Here is a 20,442-nt window from a genome sequence, read left to right on the forward strand (position 1 = left end):
GGAATTTGCCCCAGCATCTTAAAGGACAAATGCTTTTTCTTGTACCCTTGTGTGCCATTTCTCATTTTTGCAAACAGGATCTCAAAAATGTATGCAAGATGAGAGATTAAATACACAAACACACACGCACACATTTTCTCCCTTTGTCTCTCACAACTTTAGAGAATAGCTGCTTTCCCATTGCTCCTTAAGATGGTTCCACAGTCATTTTGAATTTAGGTTTTGGTATGTGTCTTTGATTTCTCAGACTCCCCCCACCCCACCCCACAGAGTCAGGGCTTACCCTATCAATTCTACCTAGATGAGGTTTAAAGACTATAAACAATAAACGTCAAGCTAAGTATACCTATTGTATATTCAGTTCATAGTATTTTCTAAGTTCTGATACTTTTATTTACTCTGAATTTTTATCTAATCTAAATGACATAGTGATTATGCAGACATACACAATCTTCAAAATATCACTATCAGAATCCTTTAACAAGCGATGATGTATTTCTCCTACTACAAAGCACACAAAATGCCTATTTTATTTTTTTTTGTCTGTAATAACTGGAAAGCTTCAATCCTGACTAGACAAAAGCATTGAGCCACATAAACAAAAGAATAGTCTGAAAAAATGTCATTTGGCAATAAGATTTTTTAGGTATCATATGACAGATACAAAGTGTCAATGGTTTTAGAGAGATTTTATCCTCAGTCTATTGATCTGAAATTTGGCTTGATGAAATGGACTTGTGTTTTGGCAAAAACAGAAATCTCCTGAGCCAACATCATTATAACTCAAAGCTTAATTCAGAGACCGTAATTGGGTAGGCCCATCACCAACAATGAAAGAGGTATTTATAGGACAGTAAAGACCTGGCATATAAATGTAGCCTTTTAAGTGGATTATAGAATGCAAATGCTATGAAGCAATTGAGTGATTTCTAAATGCAGTATTAATAGATTTCAAATATTGAAATGGGAAAATTCTCCTCTGAAGAATTAACTGAGTTGATTTAAGGGGTTTGGTTTTGGTTTTGTTTGTTATTTTTCACTAAAATGCATTGTACTATACATACCAGTAATGAGATGTAGTTGTTACGTACCATTAAGTCTATACCTACTGATAATTTTCCAGTGGGTTTTCAGAGGCAGTAAATCACACGGGAGGAATAACAAGATGGTGAATTCCAAAAATCATCAAATGTGTTTACTTCTAAAAACAATGCCACAATTAATCTTAACATAAGTCCCCGTTCTTAGATGAAGAATATGCTTAACAGATTTAGGGACAATGGTCATAGATATAAATAAACTTGTTAAAAATGCTCTTTTCCAATTCTAATGATATATATACCTGGTTTCATTAATAATTTAAAGAAAAAATGACAACCTTGAAGAATAATTTTAAACTCCTTCATCCTTTTAGAATAAAAATTTAGGGAAGCTCTGGCAACCTAATGGTGAGAAGCTGTGTTGCAATCCTGAGTGCACACAGTTTGAATCCACCAGCTACTCCATGGGAGAAGGATGGGCAATCTCCTCCCATGAATTAACTGCCTCTGAAAACCCACCAGAGGGTCAGCTATAGTTTGGTTTTAGCTCTGTTGTACAACAACAACAACAACAGTCTTCCGGTTAAGCTCATTAAAATACCTTTTTACTTTGTATTTCAAAGACTATAAACATGACTCAAATTTAATGTGTTTTATATAGGAATGTAGGACAAAAACATGGAGGCCAAGCATTGTGTTCAAAAGAGATACTTTGCTTATTAGAGAAGTCCGAGAAGATGACATTGGAAATTACACCTGCGAATTAAAATATGGAGGCTTCGTTGTAAGAAGAACTACTGAATTGACAGTGACAGGTAAGAGCAATCGTCAGTATTTCATATATAATTAGTCAAAGTGGCTTTTAGACGTTACCTGTTGTGCTACATACTGATTGATTTTTTTTAAAAAAAACTTAATGCATTGAAAGAAGAACTCAACCAAATGCTAAACAGATGCCTATAGGTGAAATTTACTCCTCCTCACTTGTAAATCCTCTTAAGCGGAAATATATTTGGAAGGTGAAAGGGAATATGCTGAGGGAATTATAGAAATGTTAGCTCATGAAAGTGAAATAATGAGATTACCATTTCAGAAAATTATGCTTGTGTTTTGTAATGGTACCATTCTTTGAAGCAATTTTCTAGAGCAAAGGTATGGAATATATGAAGTCTTCTACCTCTATCTTTCTGCCTTGTCCCAAATAGAAAAAAAAATTACTTTTTTGTTTTATTCATTTATCATTCTATAAATCTGGCATATATGTTCTTGGGAGATTTATAATAACCATTTCTGAAATAATAAAAGCATTTTATTAGGTACAATGGTTATTTGGTTGTTGGGTGAAAGAAGATAAGAGTAGAAAATCATCTGTAATTATACAACTACTAATTACCTGACCTAGCTTGAGTTACCACAGTTTTCAGAATATTGCTTTTCTCATGCTTAAAATGATGATCATGGAATTTGCCATATTTATTTCCAAGTGTGTTGGTGAGAACTAAAGAAGGTAATACGTTCTCAGTCGATTTGCAAAAGATGAAATTGTTCTAAATGTCTGTTGGGGGTTGGGGTTGGGGTGGGGGTTGTGGGTTTTTTCTTCGTTTTTGTTTTTTTGGTGATTTTCATGTCAAGAAAAATCTCATTGATAACTTTAAAAAATTTTTGTTATTGAAAGTGGTACCATAAGAATAGAAAGCAACACAAAAGCTTTCTTCTTTTGCTCTTAAAGAGAGGGCCTTCTTGTGTGACTTTTATATGAACATGTTTGCCAAGCACATACAGAATTACATTAAAAAGATGACTGTTTTGCCTCAGAGGGAGTTCTGATGGCATAGCCCGTAGGGCATTGCACTGCTAACCAAAAGGTAGCCCGTCTCTATCAGTCCTAGTCTGTTACCCACTCCCTTGGAGAAAGATGGGCAATCGCCTTCCGTAAGATTTACAGCTTCTGAAAACCCACCGAAGGGTCAGCTGTGAGTGGATTCCAACTCGCTGACAGTGGTGATGGCGGTGGTGGTAGTGGTAGCTTTTGCCTTGTTATTGCTGTTGGTGTACCGTCGAGTTGGAACCCACCCATGGCTGACACTCTGGTAAGTTTTCAGAGGTAGTGAAGTGCATAATGTTGATTGTCCATCTTGTAGAGCAGCTGTTGGATTCAAACTGTGTGCCTTTAGGATGACAGCGCAGCTCCTTACCTTAGCTAAATCATATGAACAGAATATTTTATATTTACTTCATTTTCTTCTCTTGTAAATGAAACATTTAAAGAGATTCTTCACTGTCCATCAATTTAAATAAAACTTTTCTTTGTGAATATGAAATGCCACACATTCAAGTGTTTTGTAATAATCAGCTATTTTGTTTTAACTTTCTTAAACACTTTGGCTTACCCACTAGATCCTGATTCACGGAATTGGTGAATAGTAATTATTGCAACAGAAAGAATAGGTATTTAAACAGAGAAAGGGCTTTCTGCTAATGCCTTGGATAAATATCAGCTCAAGTCAACAACTGAAATGTAGAATATATACTTGAAAGGTTAACAAAAGGTCTGTATTTAGGTTGTATTACGTATCTGTTATAAGAATGTGTACAATTTAGTCCTTTAGTTTATTATATGGCTATGTAATAGGCTTCTTTATTTAAAATATAAACTAATCACATGTTACTTGTACTCCCTATAATTTTAATGGGCTAGTGAAATAATACAGATTTATCATTCTACTTTCAGGTTTCCTTTATAATATACAGTTAAAGTCTTAGATTTCTTTTTATCCTCACTTCATTAGATAGAATAAAAAGCAATTGGCTATGGAGTTCAAATTTTAAAATATAACAGAAAAGAGATATTTTATGAATAGAAAATAGAATGCATTTCTCATCTTTTCCCCTTTGCAATATAGAATTGATGTTTGGTAAATGTCTTAGTTACTTAGGGCTGCTGTAACAACCACCACCACCACAAAAGTAAATTCAAGTGTTGGGCTTTAAAAGAATAGGAATTTGATAGATTTTAGAGGCTAGGAGTTAAAAATCCAGACTTTTCTCTCTTGTTCACTCTGTATAGGCTCAGGATAGAGCGTTCACAGGGTGATCGTGATTTGTAGTCAACTAAATGACACCTAACAACAACAACAACAATAAGTCACAAATTATATATGTATATTTGTCTTTTTCTTTTTCTATGGCCCCGGGCATTTCTTGCTTCTAGATCTGTTTTCCCATTCCATTTGTCCCTTTGTGTGTCTCTGTGTGTGTGTGTGTCTGTGGGTGTGTCTGTGTATGTGTTTGTGTCTGTCCCTTTGTGTGTCTCTGGCTGTTTGCTCTTTGTATATGGTACCACTCTTCCTGTGAAGAAATGAACCCTGGTGGTGTACTGTGTAGCATGTTGGACCGCTAAGCATAAGGTCAGTGTTTTGAACCCACTAGGAACTCAACAGAAAGATGGGCTTTTCTCCTCCTGTAAAGGCTGTAAAGATTTACCGCCTTAAAAACCCAACAGAGGGCCTCTATGAGTCAGAACCCTCTGAAGTTCACTGGGTTTAAACAGTAACTTTTGTAAGTCTGTTTCTTCGAACCAAGACTTCTACAGTTACTACTGCTCACTGTCATTGAAATGCTGCCAATGCATAGTGATTCTCCATCAAGTTTGTGTAGAAGGGATTGCCCAGGAACCACTGGTGATTTTGAATTACAGGAGATTTTAGAACCAAGACTAGAACTTTCCTCCTCAGTGCTGTCAAGTTCTACTATACTTCCCTAAATGTTACTTCTTCAAAAATACCTCACCTCCTTTTCTTTCTGTGAAAAGAAGTTGTATTTTCTGACACCCGAGTGGAAGTTAGCGGAAAGTTGCATTCAACTGAGTATCATCAATATTTCTCGCTTGTTTAATCTTGTCTGCATGGCTCTCTGGTGGCCTAGTGGATATGGAGTTGTGCTGCCAGCTCAAAGGCAGGTAGTTCAAATCCTGAAGCTGCTCCACTGGAGAAACTTGCTGGATAGTCAGCTATGAGGAGGTTCGCAATCCAAGGTAACGAGTGAACGTTAATCTTACTTACATCGTTGAATTGGACGATAAGTGATTCGACAATGTTTGAGTGTGACCAAATATGTAAATAATGTGTAGATAAACGAGCTGTTGGAGCATAGAAGTTGTATGTATTAAAAGGAATTTTCGGGGTAAACAACAGATCTATTGACTACATTTATTTATGCACAGCATTGCTTTAAAGGATGTGGTTCTAGAACATGCTCCTTTTGCCTGTGGCCGAATGAAAGACAAGTCCTTAGAATCTGAATTGGATCTCTCCGCGCAGCAATAGTGGTGAGCAGTTCTCTGGATGGTAATGCATCATTTTACAGCACACAACAGCAACTACTAGACTAGGCACTATTTAGAGTCAAGTGCAACAGATTTTGTAAGAAGTTTTAATCTTAAAGCGTCTTAAGACTTCTTAGAAGATCTCCTGTCCTTCATTTCCTCTATAAGGACATCTCGCATTAATCCATTAACATGATATATGTGTTAAAATTAAGAAATTAGTATAAGCTCACTGTTAGTGATCAAAGTTAATATTTTACTCTGATTTCCTTCAGTCTTAGCCAATGTCCTTTTGCTGGTCCAGGATCCTATCTGGGAGTGTATAGTACCTTCTCTTGTCACGTCTCCTTACACTCCACTTGGTGGTGGTAGTTTCTCAGATTCACCTTGTTTTCAGTGTTCAGGTGTTTTATAGAATGCCCATCGGCTAGGATTTGTCTGATGTGTTTGTGATTAGACTGGGTGGTATGTGTTCTTGGGAGGCAAACCACAGGGGTGAAATGCTGTTCTTACCACAATATGTCACATGGTCACGTGGCGGAGGCAGAGTTTGTTAGGATTCTCCACTGTAAATTTACTAATACCCTCTCCCCCTGCCACCTTCATGCCTTGCTCTGGGAGAGGAAGGAGGTCACTATGAGCAGCTTACACTTACGGTGTAGAATTTTGTCTGCCTCTTAGAACAAGGAGAGCATCCTCACTGATTATTTAAAATCCTTCCTCATAGATAATTGTCTACCCTCTCACATGTATTTATCCAATCATTATTTACAGCATTGTGTACTTGTGGGTTAATTATAATTTGGAAGCAGGAGTGCATCCATTTGTTAAACAACATGCCTCTGGAAACTATGAACTTTGATCAGTTTTGATAGTCGTAGAGGGGCTTCAGGCCTTTTGTTCACATGGCCACTATGAGTCATGCTTGACTCGAAGGCACTAAAAAACAATAACAACAATATTGCCTTAAATCCAGCCTGAACTTCTGGCATTGTTCTGGCTGTTTTTTAATAATCTTCAGAATTTTGTTTGCCTGTGATACTAAGAAGAGTATATGAAAAAAAAAAAAAGAGAAGAGTATTTGATTTTTCTCATTCTGTTGGAGCATCTTTCTTGGGAATGGGAACGAATATAAATCTCTTAAAGTCTGTTAACCAGGCAGCTATCTGCCAAATTTCCTATCATAGACTAGTGAGCACTGCCAGGGCTTCATGAAACTGAGGAGGACCTGAGGCATTTGCTGCAGCAGGTCAAGGACTGCAGCCTTGAATATGCAGCCTTCACCCTCAAGAAAACAGATTCTCACCACTGGGCCAATTGGCAGCACCATGATGGATGGTGAAGAGATTGAGATTGTTGACAGCTTCAGTTTGCTTGGCTCCCCAATCAACAGTCTTGGAACCAGAAGCCAGGAAATTAAAAGACAAGTTGCACTGGGAAAGTCAAAGTACTGAAGAGCAATAATGTCAGTCTGGAGACTAAGGTGTGCCTGGTCCAGGCCATGATATTCACAATCATTTGCTATGCATCAGAAAACTAGGCAATGAACAAGGATGATGACCAGCAGTCAGGAAAGGAGAAGACAAATTGCATTGGGAAAATCTGCTGTCAGGGACCTCTCCAGAGTACTGAAAAGCAAAATGTCAGTCGAGGACTGTAAGGTGTGCCTCATCCAGGCCATGGTCTTCACAGTTACTTACTATGCATCAGAAAGCTTGACAAATGACTAAGGGTGATAGAAGAATTGATGCCTTTGAGTTGTGGTGCTGGAGAAAAGTCTTGAAAATACCATGGACTGCCAAGAAAACAAATAGGTCTGTCTTAGAGAGAATGAAACCAAATTTCTCCTTGAAGGCTAGGATTTTGAAGTTCGATCTCACATACTTTAAGCACATGGCGAGGAGAGACCAGTCCTTGGAGAAGGACATCATGCTCAGAAGAATGGAGGGACAACGCAGGAGAGGAAGACCCCAGATGAGGTGGATTGATACAGTAAATGGAACAATGAGGGTTGGTTTGCCAGAATTAATGAGACTGGTTCAGAACAGGGCAGGGTTCAGAGCTGCTGTACACAGAGTTGCTATGGGTCGCAGGCTACTTGATGGCACTTAACAACAATAACTAGGAGAATAAACAGGTTCAACCTGGGGAGGGTGAAACCAGGCTGCTCCTTGGAAGCAAGGATTCTGAAGCTCCATCTGATGTACTTTGGTTATGTTGCAAGGAGGGATCAGTCCTTGGAGAGGGACATCATAATTAAAAGGGTGGAGGGACAGTGCAAGAGAGGAAGACCCTGGATGAGATGGATAGATTCAGTGACTGGGATAATAGGAGTAAGTGTGTCGGAGATGACAGTGAGGTTGGCTTAAGATAGAGTGTGATTCAGAGCTGTTGTACAAAGGGTTCATATGAGTTGCAAGTGACTTGATGGCACATGACAACATGTATAGATATATCTATGCAAATATTGATATATGCACATGTATATGCATATACTAAATCACATATATATATAACAAGTCTGTAAATATGTGTAACCATGTATAATATTCTAAAGTTCAATCTGCTGGCTCCAACTCAAATCCATTCTAGCATCTCTTCCCTCTGCTTATCTATTGCTTTCCTAATCTACCAGCAAGAAACTTGGCTTTCACCATCCACCATCATCAATTTACTCAGTTGTTCAATTTCTTACGTATGTATAGAAATAACATAAGTGTTAATTTGTATAGGCTTGTTAACCTGAAACAACCTTATCAACTAGAATATTTAGTGCTATGTACAATTAATTTTGTCAATAGTCTTACAGACTCCACTCATTTCCAAAGGTGTTTACAATCAACACCACCCAACACCAACTATTCCGTATTCAGTGAGGTTTCATTTTTAGTTTTATTTTCATTTCAGTCATGTGCTGGGTTGTTTTTTTTTTTGGTTGTTTTTTTATTTCAGGTTTGTGATGCAGAATATTTTGTAAAAGTCTGTATTTTTATCCTGGAATTCCTTCCTCTTCTGAATTATTTTTTTTCTTTCACTTGCATGTGTTAAGGCTCAGTATGCTCTAAAGTTGTACTTATTTTAACAATGAATAGTGTCATATATCCACCACAGCAGTATCACACAGAATAGTTTCACTTTTAATTAGAATCCCCTTGGTGTCAAAGTCTGTAAAGTGTTTTACTGCTGAAGGCTGCAGTTCTCCAGCAGTTAATGTACACCAGCAACTCTATGGGAGAAAGATGGGCAGTCTGCTTTCATTAAAGGAAACTCAGTGGGCAGTCATTATGAGTGTGAATCCACTGGAAGACAATGAGATTGAGGTTTGATTTGTTTGTATCTCACCTGTTTAATTTTACTCCCTCCCTCTTAAAGCCCTGGCAGCTTTTGACTTTTTACCATAACAACAGTTTCACTTTCCCCCAAAATACCATATAATTAAAATCATCCAATAAGGAACTTTCTCCAAAGGTTGATTTTTTTTTTTTAATTTTTTTTTTCAGTTTGCAAGATGCCTTTTCTGTTTGTTCATGGGTTTCATAAATTGGCGGCACATTTCTTTTTGTTGCTGAGTAATACTCTGTGGTGCAAATGTAGCACAGTCTGGGGCAGCTTGGTTGGTTTCATCTTGGAGGTTAGGCACAAAGCTGCTTATGGAGGATACGTGTGGGTATGTGTTTTCAGGTGAGTTGAGTGCATACCAAGGAGTATTTGCTAGAACACATGGTAAGACTATACCATAGTTGGTTTTTATTTTGTCCAGCTTTTCTTTTGTGACATTGAGGAAAATGATGGATTCTAAACTTGGCATTTATCACTATCATTCGTACTTGAATCGATGGCGTGTAACAACAACAAACTGGGCATCATGTCAGAGCTGAAATAGAAACTGACATTGGCATCTTCAGTTTTGAGTTCTACACCCAAATGAAAAGCTAGTGAAATGCCTGACCAATGTCAGCCATTCTCACTGAAGGAATTAATTTACTTCCATTTTTTTTCACCTAGCTAGTCTTAAGTTGATGTCATGCTTTTTTTAAAAAAAAAAAAATTTACACAGTTCATGTACATTGAGGTTTTTTGGTTGTTTTGAAATATTTTACATTGGTTTGCTCACAAAGTTTGTATATATTGTGTTTCACATTATTCATGCTCTGCCATGCTTTTTAAAAGTAATTAAAAAAAGAGAGATTATAAATGAAACAATGACCAAAGAGAGAACAATTGTGAAGATAGCATTGAATCAGGCAGTGTTTCAGTCTCTTGAACATTGGGTCATTATGAACGAAAACCATGGATACCACCCAATAACAGTAGCTCTTAACACATTGCTGCACACTTTTAAATTGACAACGAAGCTTAGAAACACAGTTTGCCATCATTTGCGGCAACATGTTAAGTAGGTTTGTCGTTCGATAAATACTAAGTGTGTCACCTGGCTGACTGAATAACATTCTCATTCCTGGTCCCACACTCCAGTATGGCTAATACCTCCAACTCTCACACTATTTTTTTTTTCCATGTTCTCTGTTGCTGCTTTGCTTTGAGCTTTATGTTAAACAATATAAATACCATCACCTTCAATAGGTGTTAAGTGCTTCTCTGAATTTCAGTTCTGGGCTACAAATACAGGAATAAATTAAACTGTTTTCCTGTTACTTTTGAACAGTTATTCCAGCACGGTGTGTTCTATTCTAGATCCCCTACCTCATCATATTACCTTCTATTTCCAGACAAGTCTATTTATTTTTTTCCTAGAAGTTATGTGCTATTGTATACCTCTTTTTTATTTTGTCATTCATCTCTCTCTTAGCTTTTCACTGTTAATTCTTCCAAAAAATGCACAGACCTGATCATATTTCTTCACTGTTTTAATTTCCTTTTAATAGTGAACAAGTGTTGTATGTTGTTCTGTGCTGTCGAGTCAGAACTGACCCATAGCTGACCCTCAAGAGACTTTTCAGAGGCAGTAAATTGCACGGGAGGAGACTTCCTATCTTTTTTCCTAGTTGGTGGATTTGAACCACATTCTTTTGGGATTGCAGAATAACCTCTTACCACTAGGCCACCAGAGCTTCCAAAACTGTTACATTGTCTAACACTACATAATTTAAGTGTGAAGCCATGTAGCATGCTGTCGGATGAACCCCGCTGGGTGAAGAAAGTGAACAAACAGTGCAGGCACCCCACTGGCCCATCTGTGCTTTTTTCATTATAAAGGTCTTCCCTCCCCAGGTGGTTACCACTATCATGATTTTTGTATTCATTTTTAAGTATTTTTAACAGTTTTGTGCTAGCTAAACAGTGCACACCTAAGTAGCACAAAGTTTGCCTGTTTTTAAAAGGAAGGAAGGAAGAAATTTATTGTCTCTAGGTTCTTCAAAATAAATTTTAAGCATTTATACATGTTATTACATTTCTCTGAAATGTATTAATTACTTATAATTAATTTTTTAATTATAATTATTTAATTATACCCTAGTATTTCAATATATGGGTGTTTGAATAGTCCACCATTTGTAGAGATGTTTGGTAGTGTTTGATTGGTTTTTTCCCTTGACTAATATTAGTAATGCTACCATCTATCATACATGTTGTAAGGAAAGACAGGTCTTTAGAGAGGGACATCATGCTGGGTAGAGTAGAGGGACAGCGCAGGAGGGGAAGACACTCTATGAGGTGGATTGATTCAGTGACTGGGGTTATCGGGATGGGAGTGTCAGAGACAGTGCTATTGGCACAGGACAGAGCAGGGTTTAGGGCTGTTGTACACAGGGTCGCTATGAGTCGCAAACGACTCGATGGCACATAACAACAACCATCTATCATGTTATATTATGTGCTTGTTTGTGTGTGAGAGAGAGATAGACATGTATTTCTGTAGAATTTTTATATAGGAATATACTGCTTTACATAGAGTTCACTTCATTGCCTTCAAGTTGTAACCGACGTATAGTGGAATTAACTCATAGCTGACACCCCAGGAGTTTTTAGAGCTTGTAAACTGCAGGAGAGGGGCTCACCAGTCTTTCTCTTGCAGAGCTGTCAGTCAGTTGAAGGCACAAGAGAAGTGCCGCCTTGGGGTTAACAGCCCAACTCCCCAGGGTCTACACCACCAGAGTTTCCTGGTTTATGTACAGAATATACATATCCCCACACATGCATTTCATGGCCCATTCATTGTAGACTTTGAGTCGACGGACATCTCTGTGAAAAAGCAGGAGTTTATAGAGTATTTTTCAATTAGAAAATCAGATTGTTTAGAATTTCTGTCATTTGAGATTTTTAGTAGCAATTATCAGTGACTTTTTTTTCCCCCCAGCTGGCATGATCAAAGTGGATCTTACTGTTTCATATAGTTGACATGACACTTTGCAGCCTGGCTGGATCCAGGGTTTCTGATAATATCATCAGACTTCAATATTTTCTTTCTTCCATTTGTGAATTCCAGGACCACAGCAAAATCACCAATTCTATAATGACCCATAAGGAGGCTGCATTTTTCCCTATTGAAGAACTCCAACCAAGGCAGGCTCTTTAGTCACATGAGAAAACGGCCACGTATAGCCACTCCTTGTCCAGGAGGAGATCATATGACCATTCTGAAACCAATCTTTTCTTTCCAGAGGATTCGGGCCCTAAGCTTACACTTCTGCATACTGTGACATGGAAAAAAGAGTGGTACCCTAAAGAAAAGTTGAGGTTCCAGAAGAAAGTGAATAATATCCTAATAACCATAAATAGCATGTGTTCATGGCTTACACTCATGAGTTAGGAAGCTGTGCTGCTGAGCCTCTCTGGCAGCGAGAATCCATCAGTGCTTCTGTGGGAGAACGAAGTGCAGTCTCCTCTCATACAATTTGCAGCCTCCAAAATGGGCTGCAGGCTTAGCATTGAGTCTGTTCCAACTGAACAACAATCAGTAAATTTGAGATTGTAAGTGAAGATTTGATGATAGTATTTTTTCTGTTTCTGTGCTTCAGTATTCTTTAAAACTGAGAAAATATCTACACTTGGTCAAAATTGTCCTATCCCAGGTCTCCTTGTACAAGACTCCAGCTCACACTCAGACCAATTTTAATCTCAGTCTTGTTTGAAATTTTGTGCTGGAATGTGGGTCCCGGGAAAGTATCGTGTCAGTAGAATAGTCTATAAAAGACGTATTAATTTAAAAATCATTCATCTTCACTATTCTCAGCATCTGAATTATTCAGGCAAAAAAAAATTGTTTAATTTTTTTAAAAAAATTATTTTTTGTGCATGTACCATCAAATTGGATCTGACTGGTACAGGAGGAGACTACCCCTCCTTCTCCAGCAGAGCATCTCGTGGACTCAAACCACAGACCTCTGGGATTGCAGGGCAGCCTCTTGCCACTTGGTCACCAGAGCTCCCTTGCAAAAAATAATTTTGTTGGAAGATTGTTGTTGGTGATTGCCTTTGAGTCAAGCATGACTCATAATGACCCTATGAACAAAAGGCTTGAAGCCCCTCTACAACTATTGACATTTATTAAAATTCATAGGGTTTCCAGAGGCATGTTGTTTAGGAAGTCAATGCCACTCCTTCCAATTTTAGGTCCAAGAAAAAATAAAGGAGTAAATATTATATACATATTTTGTTCAGTGACATTGATCAAATAATATGATTATCAATTTTAACCACTTTCCTTTTGCTCAAAACATTGTCCTATAATTACAGATGTTCTTTTTATTAGAAACTTTTTATATTTACCTTAGGAAATGTGCATATGAGTCTGGCTAGGTGGGAAAAAAGTGTTACTTTCTGGAGCTGGAACATAGAATAGTGAAGAAATGGTAAGAGATCTAATGAAGGCAAAGTTAAGATGAGGAATATTTTTCCCAATTAAATGTAAGCATGGGCAAGAACAGTGCTTTATTCAGCAGGCGAGTGTGAAAAGAAAACTAACTTGAAGGAAAAGAATGATGGACTTGTTACAGGGATGTGATGGTTTCAGTAGCGTTTTTATGGTGTAAGATTTTTAAGAGTTAAGGTAGCAACATATTTAAACTGCTTTCAATCAACCGTGGCCAGAATTTATGCTCTCAGAAGACACATCTTCCTCATCTGTTTATGGATGAAGAAGCTGAGGCAAGAAAGGTTAAGTGGCTTTATCAAGGTCACAAAGCATCAACGGTGACAAATTCAGGAATAAAATTTAATTTCCTGAACTTCAGTCGATGATTTACTCCAAAGGATAATTAATAGCAAGGCATTGTAGTTTTCATATTAACTGTGCTGATTGCTCTGAAAGATTTATTATTGAAGTTCAACTGAAACACATTTGACTATAAGATGTTTAATCCTTCTGCCACTGATGTAATTAAATGATGTGTTAGGGTACATCTTGGGGTGGAAGGGTAGAATGATTACCTCTATTTCCTCCCTCTATTTCTTTAAAAAATGGAATCCTTTTAGGAAAACTTTTTGTCATTGATTTGATTCATAGATCCACATGCTCTTTACTGAGTACAAGTTAGCAGGCATTGATGAATCTTTACATATCTTTACAGACATTACTTGTTGTCTTTGGGAACATGCCTTAATTGATACTCAAGAACCATCAGAATAATATTTTGTATTAACTGTAATCTATTTCATTCGAAGCTATTCTTAGAAATAAAGATTTGGCATATTTTGCAGTTCAAGGACCATTTAGACGAATTCGTTTTTTTTAAATTAAAATGGAATAAAGCTGATCAATACAGTGAAATGGATCAATAGCATTTAATCTTAGTTATTAGAATTTACTCCCTAGAGCAAAAGACCTGTCTCATGAGTAATTTCTAATGGAAATTCTACTAAAACAACTGACAGTGAGTAACCTATTGTTTAATATCTCTGTATATTGAATGAACTGTCTGAATATGAGTAAAGTGAAGATTTAATGTCAAGGTGCCAAAATTTTGCATGATTTTATTATTAAACAACATATGCGTTTATTTTAGAACATAACAGACATTGAAAGCAAAATTGGAATGTGCTATTCTTGGCCTTGATGGATACAAGATTTCTATTTATTTGAATGATTTTCATTGATATTGTTGTTATGTGTTGAGTCACATGCGACCATAAGAGCAGCTGTGAAGCCTTCCCTGTCCTGAGCCAGTCTCACTGATTGTGACACACTAACCCCCATTGCCCCAGCTACTGTATCTATCAATCCATCTCATCCAGGGTCTTCCTCTCCTGCGTTGTCCCTCCACCCTTCCAAGCATGGTGTCCTTCTCCAAAGACCAATCCTCCTGCCCATGTGCCCAAAGTATGTGAGACAGAGCTTCATTTTGTTTCTATTAGGTGTCGTCGTGCCCAATACAACTCATAGTGACCCTGTGAACAATTGTTTGGTCGTTAACACTGATTGATTGCTATGGAATAGGATTTCCTCCCCCCCAAATTATTTGTAATGACTCATTTAATCTTTATTACTTCAATTTATCTATACTTCAAAAATTCTCAAGTGCTTGAAAAGTGCTCAGTATTCTTCTAGTCGATTTCATAAATTGACTTGAAAATAAGCAATTTTTTCATTCTCCACTTAATACAGGCCATTGAATTTGAAGAACGATGGAAATACATTTCCAGAAATGTGGTTACTGAGATGTCTCCCTTCCCTTCCAGGAAACCAAGAATGCCAGGATAAACACACTGTTACAGATTGAGCAGTGTCCCTGACCCTCAAATGTGTTGTAAATCTTAATCCCTATTGCTGTGGATGTAATCCTTTTTTGGGGAAAATGTTTTCTCTGTCCTTTTAATGAGGTCATAAACCAACCTCTCTGTATGTAAAAGAAACAATGTGAGGCACAAAATCAAATAGGCCCAAATGAATGAAGTCAGATGCTAGTTCATGAAGATTCATCAGGGAACCTAGCAACAGAAGAAGAAAAATTAAAAGACCTTCTCTCAGAGTTCACAAAAAAAAAAAAAAAAAACAGGGTCTTACCTGGTAGCCTAGCAAGTAACTGAATTAAGACTTCTCTTTTCACACCTTTAGAGCTCTGGTACCTAGTCAATAAGGAAATGAATGCTAACCCAAAAGCAAGCGGTTCAAATCCTCTGGCTGCTCGTTGGGAGACAGATGGGCAGTCTTGTTACATACAGTTTACAGGTTATGGAAACCCACTGGAGGGTCAGCTTTGAGTTGGTTCTGACTCAATAGCAGTGATCTTAACTTACCTTCCTAATATAGCCACTTAAATTGTTTCCTGGTTTGAACCTACCTAGTGGCTCTGAAAGGAAAACACCAGGCAATCTTCTCCTGTAAAAATTAAAAGAAAAAAACCAAACCTAGTGACATAGAAACTCTATAGGGGAGAGGAGAATGACTCTATAAGGGTGTTGGAAGGTTGCAGATCTTCACTGGTAAAAGCTGCCTATTTTTCTTGAAGAGCAGCTAGAGAATTCAAACAGCCAGTCTTTCAGTTTGTAACCTTAATCTGCTGTACCACCTAACCCTTCTATAAATTTCACAACCTAGAAAACTTTATGGATCCATTTTCTGGTTTCCCTTTTAGGACACCAAGTCTCTCTAAGTTACAAATTACTTGGTAGCACTCCACCAGCCTCGCAAATGGTGGGAAAATAAATGTCTCTGTGTTAAAGTTACTTATTTGTGGGCTTGCTCTTACCCACAACACTAAGCACAACACTAAGCAGGGTAAATGTGCCTTTTAAAGTATGTAATTCAGGTAAACACAAGCACATTTTAGATCAAAAGGGAAGACAGAACTAAAAACCAAAGCCATAAAAAGAACCTGACTTGGGCCACCATCAGGAGCACTAGTGATGAGAAGTTGTACTACCAACCCATAGGCATATTGTTTGAATATCCCAACTGTTCCTTGGAAGATGGACAGTCTCCTTGCATGCAATTAACTCCCTCTGAAAACCTGCTAGAGGGTCAGCTATGGGTCAGTTCCAACTCGATGGTACTCAGAAATGACAATAGGCACCATGAAGTGGGGAATGGGCAAGTGATTGTGGAAACCCGGGACTTGGCTTTTAAAACTGGATAGATGGGATTAGGACTTGGACCTTCAAAGGAGGAGAAAGAGTTGGAACAGAAATCCTATAATCAAAGTCTTCAAAGGAGCTAGCATGAAAGTGAACTGACAAAGCATCACTAGGCCTGAAAGAAGACACGCCAAGTTTCCTTGGTCTGAGCATTTTTGTATAAAAGCCTAAGTGTCCATACCCCTGTGGATCAAGTTATTTCAGTTTATACTCCTCATGTGGCCTGAAAGCCTGTAAGTTTTAAAATTCATCTCGCATTTTTGCCAGGCTGGTGTTGACACTTGTATTTGTGTGCTATTGAGTTGATCCAATTCTTAGATACCATATGTCCAACAAATCAAAGCCTGATCCTGTGCCATCCTTTCTAAACATGATGTCTCTCTCTAAGGGGCAACCCCTCCTGATGACATGTCCAAAGAATGTGAGCTGAAATCTTACCATCTTTGTCTCAAAGCAACATTCTGGATGCAATTCTTGCAAGACACATTTGTTTATTCCTTTGGCAATCTGTGACATATTCAGTACTTTTTACCAATACCACAATTCAAAGGATCAATTATTCTTCAGTTATCTTTTATTAATGAATTTTTGCATCCATGCAAAGCAATTTTAAATACATGAGTATTGGCAGCATCATGATAGATGGTGAAGAGATTAAGATGGTTAACAGCTTTAGTTTGCTTGGCTCCACAATCAACAATCAACACTGCTGGCACCAGCAGTCAGGAAATTAAAAGATGTATCGTGATGGGAAAGTCTGCTGTTAGGGACCTCTCCAAAGTACTGAAGAGCAATGGTGTGTCTCTGGAGACTAAGTTGTGTCTGATACAGGCCATGGTCTTTGCAATCACTTGATTATGTGTCAGAGACCTGGGCAATTGCTAGGGAGGATAGAAGGAGAATTGGTGCCTTTGAGCTGTGGTGTTGGAGAAGAGTATTGAATATACCATGGGCTTCTAGGAGAACAAACAGGTTTGTACTGGAGAGGGGGAGACCAGGCTGCTCCTTGGAAGCAAGGTTTGACATACTTAGGACATGTTGCAAGGCGGGATCAGTCCTTACAGAGGGACATGATGCTTGGGAGAGTGGAGGGACAGTGCAGGAGAGGAAGACCCTCGATTAAATGGATTGATTCAGTGACTGGGTTAATTGGGGTAAGTGTGTCAGAGACAGATTGGTGCAGGAGAGAGCAGGGTTTATGGCTGTTGTATATAGGACCACTATGAGTTGCAGGTGACTCAATGGCACATAACACCAGTATTTGTTCAGGTACACTAGTTTTAAAAGACATCCTTGTTCTTTGACACTTTAAAGGCCTTAAATGTGGACTTTCCCAGTGCAGCACTTCTTTTGATTTCTTGAGTGCTGCTATCGTGGTTGTTAATTTTGGATCCTGTTTTTACGTACCATCTAGTCAGAACTGGCTAATAGTTGACCTTCCAACAAATTTTCATAGGCAATAAACCACAAGAGAGGACATTACCAATCTTTCTCCCAAGGAGCAGGTGGGGGATTTGAACCATATGTCTTTGGATTGACAATGCTTACCACTAAGCCACCAGAACTCCTAGATCATAGTAAAATTGATGACTTCAATCCCTTTACCATTAATTTCATCTATTGATCCTATTACGAGGAATTTTATTTTCTTTATGTTGAAGTGTAATCCTTACTGAATACTGAAGCTTTTTATCTCCTTCAGTGAGTGCTTCAAATTCTCTTCACTTTCAAATGGATTGTTACCATCAGAAAAATATAAAGGAAGATTTTTCTGGTGAGCTATAACTCAACACAGACTTTGAAGATTCTCACAAAAGAAGTATCAATGAAAATCACAAGGAAAAATTTAATTAGCCAGAGAAAGTGTCTCCAGGTTAAAAAAAAAAGCAAAGTAATATTGGTTGGGTTTTTAATCTATGCCTCTTGTTTAGAGTCAACAAGACCTTTGTATTTAAAGTTGTTATATTTTGGAGGAACATTCTCCTAAGTGGTACAGCACTCTTCTGTCAATATGTCGTACTGAGGCAGCCTGGGGTTACTGTGATGCTGAACCTTGCGTCACTGGGTTGTCACATGCCATAATAGTTACCCATGGTGGACAGTGGTGGAGCTTCCAGTTTGAGACGGGTTTGGAAGCAGGAGTGGCATCCACTTCCTAAACAACATGCCTCTGGAAACTATGAACTTTGATAAATGTCTGTAGTTATAGAAAGGCTTCAGGCCTTTTGTTCATAGGGTCACTATGAGTTGTGCTCAACTCCATGGCAATCAACAACAGAAAGAGTGCTTGAGAGTAGAAATCTCCTTTATTTTATGCTGGTGTGAGAGAATAAATATTATCATGAATACTAAAGTCAGCAACACTTTCTATCCTAGAAAATTGTTATGTTGTTGTTGTTGAGAATATACAGAACAAAATATCCACCAATTCAATAGTGTCTACATGACATTAGTTATATTTGTGCATTCATCCATTTATGCAACTATGCTCACTGAACTGTCTGAGATGTTCCTCTATTAAATAAGAAATACACACACACAAAAAGAAATACATTGCCCCGAAAGTTTTTTATTAATCTTTCAAGTTAATATAGTCAATTTCACCCTGCATAGATAGTTCTTAAAAGACTGTTGTGCTCATGGCACATTTTTTCACTAGTTAAGCTAAATTCTTGTTTGATTTTAAGAAGACTTCAGGAAATACTTTTGGTTTACTATTAAATATTATTCCAGGGCAGTAGTTTCAGGAGTTTCAATCAACCATCATCACTCATTAAGTATGGGGTCCAAAAGATTTTTAAATCCTGTTCTATATTTCTTCAGGATTCTTTTGTGGAATCTTTTCTCAATTTTCACTAATTGTAGCTGGGTAGTATCTAGTTCTAATGATCTCATGATAGAGGAAGCCGATCATTCTACCCACATTGTTCAGACAATTGTCATGCCTTGCAAACTTAAGACCAGATATATACACTGAAATAATAGGATGTAGAAGAAGTAGAACAAAGACACTAAACAGGTTATTAGGTCAATTGACTTGATGTCTCATGAAATCAGGACCCTAAACCACCAACAACCTGTATTATGCAGATGACACAACCTTGCTTGCTGAAACTGAGGAGCACCTGAAGTAGTTTTCAATATGGGTTGAAGTTCAACATCAAGAAAACAGATTCTCACCACTGGGCCAATTGGCAGCACCATGATGGATGGAGAAGAGATTGAGGTTGTTAACTATTTACCACTTGCTTGGCTCCACAATCAACACTCTTGGCACCAGCAGTCAGGAAATAAAAAAGACTAATTGCACTGGGAAATTCTGCTTTCAGGGACCTCTCCAGAGTACTGAGAAACAACAATGTCAGTCTAAAGATCAAGATGTGCCTGATCCAGACACAATTATTTGCTATGTATCAAAGAGTTGGATAGTGACTAAGAATGACAGAAGAAGAATTGGTGCCTTTGGGTTGTGGTACTCAAAAAGTCTTGAACATACTGTGGACCACCAAGAAAACAGATAGGTCTGTCTTGGAGAGGATGACACCAAGTTTTTCCTTAGAGGCTAGGAATTTGAAGTTTCATCTCCTATACTTTGGGCACATTGTTGAAGGACAGTATGCTTGGAAGGGTGGAACGACAGTGCAGGAGAAGAAGACCCCAGATGAGATGGACTGATGCAGTGACTGGGGCAATGGTGGTGGGTGTGTCAGTGAGACAGGCTCAGGATAGGGCAGGCTTCAGAGCTGTTGGTACATAGTCTCTATGAGTCACAGGTAACTCGACAGTATTTAACAACAACAAACCTCCATAACAAGAAACCAAATCCATGAGGCTTTTTGTTGTGTGGAATAGCCCCCTAACCTTCTCTCTCTCATTCATACATGTATCACAGTTTCTGCCAATGTAGCATTTTACAAGTGAATAACTTGACATGCGTTATTTGTGACCTATGCTATTTGTAACATACATACATAATTTGTGACTTCTTTTGATGTGCCATCAAGTTGACTGCAACTCATGATGCCCCTGTTTGTTCTCTTGGCA

General features: G+C 38.0%; 1 protein-coding gene across 1 annotated transcript in view; it reads left to right on the top strand.

Annotated features, from left to right (window-relative positions):
- The window catches only part of LOC102861291 (interleukin-1 receptor accessory protein-like 1-like), a 1,697,309-nt gene that overhangs the window by 985,081 nt on the left and 691,786 nt on the right, over positions 1-20,442 (top strand). The window contains exon 5 of the mRNA XM_006885045.1: positions 1,702-1,855. Within this exon, the coding sequence (XP_006885107.1) occupies positions 1,702-1,855 (154 nt within the window). The remainder of the gene's footprint in view (positions 1-1,701; positions 1,856-20,442) is intronic.

This window comes from Elephantulus edwardii, unplaced genomic scaffold (assembly GCF_000299155.1).
Source record: "Elephantulus edwardii isolate Elephantulus edwardi_28Jun2011 unplaced genomic scaffold, EleEdw1.0 scaffold00040, whole genome shotgun sequence".
Classification (NCBI taxonomy): Eukaryota; Metazoa; Chordata; class Mammalia; order Macroscelidea; family Macroscelididae; genus Elephantulus; species Elephantulus edwardii.